We start from the raw sequence: 12,099 nt of genomic DNA, 5'->3' as shown, positions 1-12,099 counted from the left end.
TCGTTTTATGGAGTTTTAGGACAAGCAAAACTTTTTATCAAGAATGACATTTTTCGCTAAAATTGAAAATAAAAAAGTTTTTCCTCTTGGGCACCCCAACCGTGGACACACTGTATAAATAATACTAAAATATAAAATATGTGCTAACTCGATATGTTAATGACTTACTAATCGTGGTATTTTCCTTCTATTGACCTCCTCTTTTAGTATGGGTAACCACATTCTACTGCATTCTACCGAGGAATTTGCGACACAATTGTTTTCATTTAGCATAATTAGAGCCGCTTCTTTGATTTTTCTCTTTTTACTATCTGTTTCTTTTAGGACTATACTTGAATCTCTCCACTGAACTCTATGTTCATTATCCCATGCATGTTGACATATTTGAGATTTATCAAATTCTCTATTTTTAATATAAGATTGATGTTCACTTATTCTAACGTCTAATGGTCTTGATGTTTCACCTAAATAAAATTGTTCGCATTCACAAGGTATTTTATAAATACAATTCTTTGTTCTTTCTTGTTCATTGTTAGGTTTAGTTTTAGATAGAATAGATCTCAATGTGTTTGTTGTTTTGAATGTTGTTGAAATGTTGAATTTATTTCCTATTGTTTTAAGTTTCTCGGATAGTCCTTTTATACAGGGTGTAACAAAAATACAGGTCATAAATTTAATCACATATTCTGGGACCAAAAATAGTTCGATTGAACATAACTTACCTTAGTACAAATGTGCACATAAAAAAAGTTACAAAAGTTTGAATTTACAAAATGAAAATCGATTTTTTCCAATTTATCGAAGACTATTAGAGATTTTTTATTGAAAATAGACATGTGGCATTTTTATGGTAGTAGTATCTTACGAAAAAATTTTAGTGAAATTTGGACACCCCATAAATATTTTATGGGGATTTTGTTCCTTTAAACCCCCCCAAACTTTTGTGTACGTTCCAATTTAATTATTATTGTAGTACCATTAGTTAAACACTATTTTAAAAACTTTTTTGCCTCTCAGTACTTTTTCGAAAAGTCAGTTTTTATCGAGATATTTTGAATATTTGTCAAATCCACCACATATTTGTATATGGCTAAGTACGATCATGGAGACTTGGTAATAATATGAAAATTTATTTATAATTTACATTTTTAGGTATATTTTGAACCATATTAAAAAAGAAGTAATATCTCGATAAAAAGTGCCTTCTCGAAAAAATACAAAGAGGCAAAAAAGTTTTAAAAACACTGTGTTTAACTAATGGTACCTCAGTAAAAGTTTAATTGGAACATACACAAACAGTTGGGGGGTTTAAAGGAAGAAAACCCCCATAAAATTTGTATGTAAACATATTAACAAAGAAGCCGCAACTCGATAAAAACTGCCTTATCGAAAAAATACTAAGAGGCAAAAAAGTTTTAGAAATATTGAATTTAACTAACGGTACCACAATAATAATTTAATTGGAACGTACACAAATGTTTGGGGGGGTTTAAGGGAACAAAACCCCCATAAAATTTTTATGGGGTGCACAAATGTCACTATAATTCCTTTTTAAGATGTTCCTGCCATAAAAATGCCATATGTCCATTTTCAATAAAAAATCTCTAATAGTTTTCGATATATTCGAAAAAATCAATTTTTATTTTGTAATTTCAAAGGGCTGTAACTCTTTTTATGTGCATATTTGTACTAAGGTAAATTAGGTTCAATCGAACTATTTTTGGTCTCCGAATATGTGATTTAATTTATGACCTGTATTTTCGTTACACCCTGTATATGGTATTGATATTTTCCTCGTATTATTTCTTGTGGATGTTATAGGATCCCGTTCTACGTTGTTCTGTTCCATTCGATCCAATCTTAACAATTCCTTATTTATAAACGATAATCATTTTTTAATAAAACAGATGTTAACAAATGTTTTTCTTCTAAAAATGAATTTTCGTTAGAACAAGTAATTTTGGCTCTATCATATAAGGATTTAATTATTCCCTTTTTAACGTTGATATTGTGATTTGATTTGTAATTGAGATATCTGTTGGTGTGTGTTGGTTTCCTATACACTTGAGTTTCATATCCAGTATCCTTCTTTGAGACTAAAACATCGAGGAAAGGCAGAGTGTTATTATATTCCTTTTCCATTGTAAATTTTATTGTCTCTTCTTGATCGTATATTTAAACAATTGTTATATTTAAACGATTAATGTTATATTTATGTTATATTTTGAGATATTCCTAATTAAAGATTAAAAATGTTCTCAAGTAGTGAATAGATATTGTAATATTAACGAGTTTAGTGTCATAAAAATGTATGGAAAAATTGATCCAGTTCTATTTATGGTCTGTAAAGTGAAATAAATTTAATGAAAAATTCTTTATAAAAGGTATATAAACGAATTTTTTATTAAATTTATTTATGATTAATGGGATACATCCAGCTACAGGAAATTCTTCCTTGTGGATTCTGTAATCAGACTTTCGCCCTTTAAAGCTGAAAATGTGACTATGGGTTTTGCTTAAAATTTCTTCAGTAACCTTGTGAGGATGGTTTGTATACTTTCACCTTTATTCATGACATAGACCCCTTTATCTTTGAGATATTTTTTAAGGGTTATCAGTCTTCAAACAAGAAATGTTTGATCTTCTGCGAAAAGTTGAGTACGAAAGCAATAAAGTTGGTCTGAAAATCAATAAAGCTAAGACAAAAATAATGGTGGTCGACAGATTTGACACTATTCAACTGACTAACATATTACAGGAATACCAGATAGTAAACACCTTTGTCTATCTCGGGTCTAGTATAACTAACGATGGTAACTGTGAAGCAGAAGTTCGGAGACGTATTGGTATGGCAAAAAATGCGATGAGTCGCCTAACTAAACTTTGGAAAGACAGATCTCTCTCTCAAAATATCAATACGAGACTGGTGAATGCCCTTGTATTCTCAATATTTCTATACGGAGCAGAGACTTGGACTCTTCGCGCATGCGAGAGCCAAAAAATTGATGCCTTTGAGATGTGGTGCTGGAGAAGAATGCTGCGCATACCTTGGACAGCTCATAGGACAAACGTTTCCATTCTAAACCAACTCAATATTAAAAAAAGGCTGTCCACAATATGTCTGCAACGAATTCTGCAATTCTTTGGTCACGTGGTTCGCAGAGGTGACGACAGTTTGGAGAGATTAATTGTTTCTGGAAACGTTCCGGGGAGAAGATCAAGAGGACGATCACCAACTAGATGGTCTGACCAAATAAAGCATTCAGCTGGAAACTCATTCTGCGAAGCTCTTAGAGCAGCTGAAGATAGAGACCAATGGAGAAACATTGTTAGGAATATTGGAAGAAATCACGATCCTCAGTAATGGGGAAACGACAGGAGAGAGAGATCAGTCTTCGATTTATAATTTAATGTAAATTAATAAAAGCTGCTTGATATACTTGCATTTCCTTAAACTGCAGTTCTTTCTTGTCAAAAAGCCTTACTTTGTACTTAAAAGCATATCGCACCCTCAGTGCAAAACTGTTGTTAAGGCTGTTTTATCGGTGCACCAAAACCTAGGGACAGTGTTTTCTCTGTTATTTACCGACAAAATGTCTCGAAATTTGGACACGTTATTCGAAATTATGTTGCCTTTAAAATGATGGTTTTACTTTTTTTATTTTTTTGAAAATTCTGTTGAAAAATTGGATTATAATGTTTAACGTTCTATTATAACCAAACTTTTTACGCCCATCACTTGGAAGAGTTTTTATTCTGTAATCGTTGATTTTTTTTTTCACCTTTCTGTGTCCAGTAATAATCGAGAAAAGCGTGTTCCAACTTTGAAGAAAATTGCTAAAAAATACTAAAATCTAATAGTGAAACGTGTTACTCATCATTGGCGCTTAGTTTCATCGTTATCACCTTCGTGACGTCAAATCTCATGAACGTACGGTCAGTCGGTCAGTTCGCTTGAATCAGAATCCATTTCCAGTTATTCATTCTTGTATTTTCTTCATCAACTTGCTTATTGTTCACAGTATTCTTAGTTATTTTGAAAACATTAAAGTTCTTTAGTTTACGGGTATTTTTAAGTAATATATTATTAGTTTAGTGGTATAAGTTATAAGTTCTTTAGTTTACGCGTATTTTTAAGTATTACATTAGTTTAGTGATATACGTTAACAAGATAAGAAATGAGTGCCAGTAAACGTCCTAGGCCAAGGAAAAGGAGAGGAATTGCACTACAGTAAGTATTTATTATTTATTACGAGTATTTACAACCGTTTTTAAAAGCTTTTATTTAACTTGACTTGTACGCTCTGAGCTTCGCTGGTGTCGCTCCTGGCGGATTACTAATTCAACTTTCACCGGTAATTTTTAAATTTATTATTTAATTGTTATCGCTTAATATTTGCAACGCTAAAAAGTAATTAAACTGTAACAGATTTTTTTAAGAGTTTGCTAATCATTTTGACGTTCTACTGATGAAATATTAATTTCTTACTTCGGATACTTTCACAATTATCGTGTAGATGGCGCTAAGATTAATTGATTAATTTATAATTACATATTACGGAACATTAAAAAAACGTAAATTCAGTATTTAAAACGTAAGTATATTTAAGGTAAAAATATATACCACAGCTTTGACCAACTAATATTTTTTATAATTAATGTTTTTAATTTTAATTTTAAATTAATCACTTTGACATTTATGTCAAATTTCCGGTAAACGTTTACAGACTTGCCACTACTGGCGCTCGCGAATTTATAAATATCCCCTCTACGTACGAGCTCACAGCGTATACAGTGCGGTGGAATAAGTGTTACCTGTCAAGTAAATAATGTAAGTGAATAAGCTGTCAAATAAAAAAAAATTAAATACCTAATACGCGAAGAAAATACTTTTAAATTAAAACACACCGATAATTATTTTTATCAAGTTATAAGCAGCAGTAATATTGAACAGGTGTTTATTACTATTGGCAGTGGTCAGTCTATGGCAATATTTGGAACTGTCTATATTCCACCCAAAGCGGAACCAGCTGTATATACCGAATTCAGTGAAAGTGTTGATGAAGTTAGTGAGAAGTATCCAGCTTCCAAACTATTTTTGTTCGGAGACTTTAATCTGCCAAACATTATGTGGTCTAATGATGAACTGTCTTCCAATGTTACTTTTGGTCAATATTGTACTCCTAATGAAACTCAATCTGCTTGGATATTGTCAAATCTATGTAATTTTCACAATTTATTTCAAATCAACACAATATCCAATTCTCGTGGGGTTTTATTGGACTTGATATTTGCTAATGACAGTTCTATTCAAGTTATAGCTTCTGATGAGGAAATAGTTCCATTAAATAGGCATCATCCTGCCTTGAACATTGCCATAAAAGATTTTCTTTGTAGTAATGGCTGCTCAACAAACCTGAACAGCTCTTACTATTTGGATTTTAATAACACTGATTTTAATGCCTTGAATGATTACCTTTCTTGTGTTAACTGGGATCAAATTCTTGAAAATCAAAGTCTAGATAAAATGTTAAATACATTCTATGAAGTCATGTACTGTGCTTTTGAAATTTTTGTGCCAAAAAAAATAATGTCAACAAAAAAGTTTCCAAAATGGTTCTCGCCAGAACTAAAGAAACTAGTAATTGAAAAGAAGTTATCACATTTAAAATTTAAAGTTAGTTCCTCTCTAAATGATTATAATGCATTCTCGAGCCTTAGAAGTAAATGTAAAGCTCTAACAAAAACTTGTCATAATAACTTTATAGAAAAAACTGAGAATTCCATTCATAGTAACATTAAATCGTTTTGGTCATTCATAAATTCAAAACGAACGAGGACAGGTTTACCAAATGAAATGTCTTTGAACAATATCACGTATACAACTCCAAGTGATATTGCAAATGCTTTTGCATTATATTTCTCATCAGTTTATTCTGAGAAAGTAATCAGTAAACTTGTTTTACCTCCCACCACCAATATAACGATTAATTCATGTAATATTACAATATCTCAAGTATATGAAAGGATGATGACGTTAGATGTGAACAGAGGTGCTGGTCCTGACAAAATACCTCCTATAGTTTTGAAGAAATGCAGTTTTATTTTGGCCAGACCATTGTGGAAAATTTTTAATTCTTCATTGTATACTGGTTACTTTCCTGATCCATGGAAATTAAGTTCTTTAACGCCAATACATAAAGCTGGTAGTAGATCTGACATTACAAATTATAGACCGATTTCTATATTAAGTACCATTCCTAAGTTATTTGAAAGCTTAGTGTCCGACTGCCTCTCGGTATGTTTCAAATTGTTTCCAGTAGATGAGCAATATGGTTTTCAGAAACACAAATCATTGGAATTAAATCTTCTTTGCTATTTGGATGCGTTGTCAAGTGCTTTGGAGGGTGGGTATCAAATTGATTCTATTTATACATACTTCTCCAAGGCATTTGACAGGGTAAATCATAACATCCTATTGTCTAAATTAGAAGCTGCTGGAGTAGATGGAAAACTGCTTGAATGGCTGGAACGCTACCTAATAGGAAGGCGCCAAGCAGTAAGGATCCAGGATTGTCTATCTCAGGATGTAGTTGTCAGTTCTGGGGTCCCTCAGGGTTCACATCTGGGTCCGCTATTATTTATTATATTTATAAATGATATTGCAGATATAAACTGTGATAAGCTTTTGTTTGCGGATGATTTAAAAATCTTTTCGAAAATATCTAGTCCTGACGATTCCGAAAATCTGCAATTTCAATTAAATAAAATACAGAATTGGTGTAAAGAAAATGAAATGGAGCTAAATGTCAAAAAGTGTCATAAAATTAGTTTTTATCAAGGTAGAACGTGTATTCCGTTTGAATATAAACTTGATAACACACCACTAGATTGTGTTAATACAATAAGAGATCTTGGAATACTGTTTGACAAATCGCTAAAATTCGCAGATCATATTGATTCTATTATTTCAAAGGCTTTACAGATGCTTGGCTTCATGAAACGAAACTGGTATGATTTTAAAAGTCCCAATACCCTAAAATTGTTATACTGTTCTCTTGTTAGACCTTACTTGGAATACTGTTGTAGTATTTGGTCACCTTACTATAATGTTTACGCAGAAAAAATTGAAAAGGTCCAAAACAAATTCCTTAGGTTTTTCGGATTTAAAATTAGAGCTATTACTGGGAGTAACAGGTTTTACAGTTATGACGAAATTAGAGCATTTATAAATATCAATACCCTGGAAGAACGTCGTTATCACCATGATTTGAAAATTCTATATAGTTTGTTAAATGGTACAGCAAATAGTCATTATTTATTGTCTAAGTTTGGTTTTAAAGTTCCTTCATACAGTACTCGAAATGCAGTCGAAACCACTTTTCATGTACCATTTCATCGATGTAATTATGGCCTCAATGAACCTATAACTGGAATGTTACGTCTAGCAAATCAAAATACCGAGAGGCTTAATTTTAGTTCCACACCCAACCAATTTATACGCGACTTACAACAAATTAATATTGCCTCTTAATTGTTTTGTTATGTCCACCTTTACCAGTCTGTTTCTAATTTGTTCTGTATGTAATTTATATTATTTATGTTAACTCTATTTTAACTATTATATTTTATGTGTTATATATATATGACTTATATTTAGTATACTAAATTGTTTCAAAATTTGTAAACAATTGTAACTGTGGAATTGTGAAATTGGGCTTGTCCTGTGGAAATAAAAAACAAAACAAAACAAACAAGTTCAAGGACAGCTAGCAATAGCTCAGAAAAAATATTGTTACTTTATTGTTTGGACACCTATGGGTTTCATTGTTGATAAGGTACATATTTATATTAGTTTATAAACGTATTAGAAACTTTTTTTTCTTGTCAGAATTTTTAAAATATTCAAACAATATTTTTATGATTACTATTATTATTATTTATGTATCATTATTTATCGTATACCTACTTAATACTGATACCTGCACATACTAGACTACACAAACTAATTTAAATATTTTCTAATTACAGATAAAAGCCGAGCCGGAATTTTGGAAGCAAATATTGCCAAAATTGAAAAAATTTTATATTGAAAATATGGTGCCACATATTTTAAGTAGTTACATAACAAAAGTATTTTCAGATTACTTCTAATAACATACAAAACAGGGTGTTTTAAAATAAGACAGAATCGGCTGTTGGCCGATTTAAGTGATTTTTTTAATATGTTATAGCCTTATTCTTCAACAATATTGCTGTAATAATATTATTGCTAAATAGGTAAGTGTTATTTTATACCGGGTGTAACAATGATAGTGTGTTTTTTCCTCAAAGTTCGGAACACCCTGTGGAATATTCTAGCGTATATAAAATATTGAAATTAAAACTCAACTGTAGCCTTAGGCTTTCTTAACATTTTGCTTTTTGATTCATTCGCTTATGTTGGATAATAAAAAAGTTAGGTATTTTAACAACTAGCAACGTTCTTCATCAATACAGGGTGTTTCAAAATAAGTGCGACAAACTTAAAGGGGAAATTCTGCATGAAAAATAATGACCGTTTCATTTATAAACATATGTCCGCAAATGCTTCGTTTTCGAGATACGGGATGTTGATTTTTTTTTACAAACTGACGATTTATTTACTGCTCTAAAACTGGTTAAGATATGCAAATGAAATTTGGTGGGTTTTAAGAGGTAGTTATTGCGCATATTTTACATACAATTAAGAATTTTATATTCACCATTGGCGTGCATACGGGTCATATTACCCGGTCATATTACCCGTATGCACGCCAATGGTGCATATACAATTCTTAACTGTATGCCAAAAAATGCGCAATAATTACCTATTAAAACCTACTCAATTTCATTTGTATATCTCGTGCGGTTTTAGAGCAATAAATAAATCGTCAGATTGTACGAACAAATTCAACATCCCATATTTCTGAAACGAAGCATTTGCGAACATATGATTATAAACCTAACGGTCATTATTTTTTCATGCAGAATTACCCCTTAAAGTTTGTCGCACTTATTTAGAAACACCCTGTATTGATGAAGAACGTTGCTAGTTGTTAAAATACCTAACTTTTTTATTATCCAACATAAGCGAATGAATCAAAAAGAAAAATGTTAAGAAAGGCTAAAGCTAGAGTAGAGTTTTAATTTCAATATTTTATATATGCTCCACAGAGAATATTCCACAGGGTGTTCCGAACTTTGAGGAAAAAACACACTATCATTGTTACACCTGGTATAAAATAACACTTACCTGTTTAGCAATAATATTATTACAGCGATATTGCTGAACAATAAGGCTATAACCTAGTAAAAAAATCACTTAAATTGGCCAACAGGTTTAGGAAATACGAGACTTCAAAAATGACCAAATTTTTAGGTGGGCCGATTTCTATGCACATAAGTTTATATTAAAATAATGTATACATATTCCATTTAAAGGACTTTTTCCTCACAGTGTGTCGCGTCGCCTCGAAATACTTGCCAGATAAATACATTTACTATTATGATGGTTTGGCAGGTACCAATTTTTTATAGATAAATAAAAATATTTTTTGTTTAATTTTTACTAGGCTAATATCAGTTTTCTCTAACAAATAAATAACTTCTTGAGATCATTTTCAAGCTATAAGTGCGAAATTGGTTATTTGTTTGTGACAACAAATTGTAATTTTTTTTATAATAATATTTTTATGTTATTTTAAATTTATTATAAATAAACACCATGATGTTTTTTGCAGTCACGTTTCAAAAATTTTTATTCAATACTATATTTAGCTAACATATTATAAATTAAAAATGTGATAATTCTTTTTAAAACATTATCTACGATAATCAATCTAAAAAGGTATTCCCGACAAAACTAATTTGAATGGAGAATAATGCATTTTGTTGTCATTAAACTACTTGTCCGCCGGCGCCACTGAGTAAAGATCGAATTGTAGATCGCACTCCCTACTTCAAATCAATTTCAAGTAGGGAGTTACGTGGGTCTGACGTAAGCAGTGTAGAAAAGTAAGTGATACGCCCATTTCAAATCGCAGTGTGCCTCAACTGATAAAACAGCCTTAAGTCAAAAATTTTATGAAAATGAAGTAATCATGGCATTCACCTGTAAACATGCACAACTATCCCATGTAAAACTTTAGTAACCTTCAAATGCTCAACGGGCTAAATATCACAACTCTCACACTGACATTAGCACAGCGATAAAGGCACGAAAATAAACATAATCATCTTTATCTTGAAACTTACTGTTTTGACTTAATGCAGTCTTGCACTGAGGGTGCGATATGTTCCAAATTTGCTGATGAAAGTTTCCTTGAACACCTTTTTTGTACATTACTTATGCTAATGAATGAGGCCACATAAATAATGTTTTTGTTCATTTCGGTCACACATTAAATTGAAATTGATAATTAAATCATGTTTCTGCATATCAGTAATTATTATGTCAAAACACTTCAGTTACACAATTAACCAATTTCATAAGTATGGTTTTTTTTATTTTCTTAGCTGCATGTTAATGCAATCAAAAGATTTTCATTTATTAGATTTGTTTATTGATTCAGTATTCGTGTGTCCCCATCAACTAAATTGGTGGGACTGGGGACACATGAAAATAATGAAAGACAACATACTGGTGAAGAAAATATGGAAAGCTAGGATACAAAAGAAAAGAAATAGAGGAAGACCTAGATAAGATTGGGATATAGCAGTTGCCAAAACCATTTAAAGGAAGGAAAAAACAATAGCAGAATCAAGCAGATTAGCATACAACAAGAAATAATGGTCAACATTTGTACACAAGTGAAAAGATGTGTCAGTCCCGACACTGAAAAGTAAAAGGGACCCAAAAGACTATTTAATGGCTTTTCCATACAACAATTATTTTTATCAGCGTTTTTAGTGACAGATGGGTTTTTGGTTAACTTCAAGTGCACAGGGTAAAACAGCAGATACAGAACTATAAGATGTATAACTGTTATTTGGGTATAATGTGACTGATCGTTTTTCCCCTTATTCTTCATATAAAATAGGTCATTATAGGAAGCTAAATAGCTAAAGCTTTAAAAATTATAAAAAGAATTGTACTTACTGCTTAAAATTCTTTTTTCTAGCGCTCTTAACATACTTTCTGAATATTTATTCCATGACAACCAATTTGGGCTCACCCAACTGAAAGAAAATTACATTTTTGGATTAATCCACAACACTTACATAATATTGCCCTAATCTATATATAGTTACCTTAATACTGTAATGGCTACTACATAGTATACTTTTGAAAGTACTTTAAAAAATGGTGTGACCATTAAACAAAATAATTTATTGACTAATCTCATCTTCAACAAGATATCTTTAACAACCTAATCTCAAATTCTAATAGGAAAACGTGAAGACTATGTTGATTTACAATAAAAAAAATAAGGAACAAAATTTCACCTTTCTTCCTCACATTTTTCTGAATCACTTTCTTTTTGTTTCACTAACATTTCCTACTTATTGTAATTTAGATTTCTCTATGTCTGTATATATTTTGATAACCTATACTTAACTGACTGTAAATAATAAAAAATAAACCTATTTATTCCTGATAACTGGTTGAAGATTAGCGCATATATAAATTAGTCATCACTACTTTGTTCTTTAATCATAATTTTAAATGAGAAAATATTTGATAAATGCAAAAAAATCATCAATCCTTGAACCTTGCCTTGAAAAAATGGATTGTCAAAAAAACTCAATCTGTCAATCTCAACTCAATTATTCTGAATCCAATACAAAACAAAGCGAAAGCACAACACACGCACATACGTCTATCCCGGGAACACGAAGTACCAAATGAGAATAGACGAAGACGGATGACAAAACAAAAACAATGTATCGAATGTTGACATTTAAGTTACTTGATTGTAGGCAATACACATTACAGAAAATTTTAAAACACCAATATTTTCTAATAATAAATGGCGCAATTACATAAATTTCTACTATTTACGTATTAATATTTCATTATTTAGGCAATTAGTTTAAGGTTATCAACATAACATACATGTTTATTTAAATAAAAATAAT

The 12,099-nt window shown here is 30.9% G+C and overlaps 1 protein-coding gene across 3 annotated transcripts in view; it reads right to left on the bottom strand.

Moving 5' to 3' along the window:
- LOC126890802 (1-acylglycerol-3-phosphate O-acyltransferase ABHD5) overlaps positions 1-11,851 on the bottom strand; it is a 114,415-nt gene extending 102,564 nt beyond the window's left edge. Inside the window, exons 1-2 of one of the 3 annotated variants that reach the window (XM_050659994.1) lie at positions 11,738-11,851; positions 11,120-11,199 (exon numbers count right to left, since the gene is read on the bottom strand). In XM_050659994.1, coding sequence (XP_050515951.1) covers positions 11,120-11,153 — 34 coding nt within the window. In that variant the 5' untranslated portion in view covers positions 11,154-11,199; positions 11,738-11,851. The other 2 variants (XM_050659992.1, XM_050659993.1) reach the window with 2 other exon arrangements.
- Positions 11,852-12,099: the final 248 nt, after the last annotated feature.

Source organism: Diabrotica virgifera, chromosome 8 (genome assembly GCF_917563875.1).
Source record: "Diabrotica virgifera virgifera chromosome 8, PGI_DIABVI_V3a".
NCBI classification, from domain to species: Eukaryota; Metazoa; Arthropoda; class Insecta; order Coleoptera; family Chrysomelidae; genus Diabrotica; species Diabrotica virgifera.
This window is presented reverse-complemented; position numbering and strand designations above follow the sequence as displayed.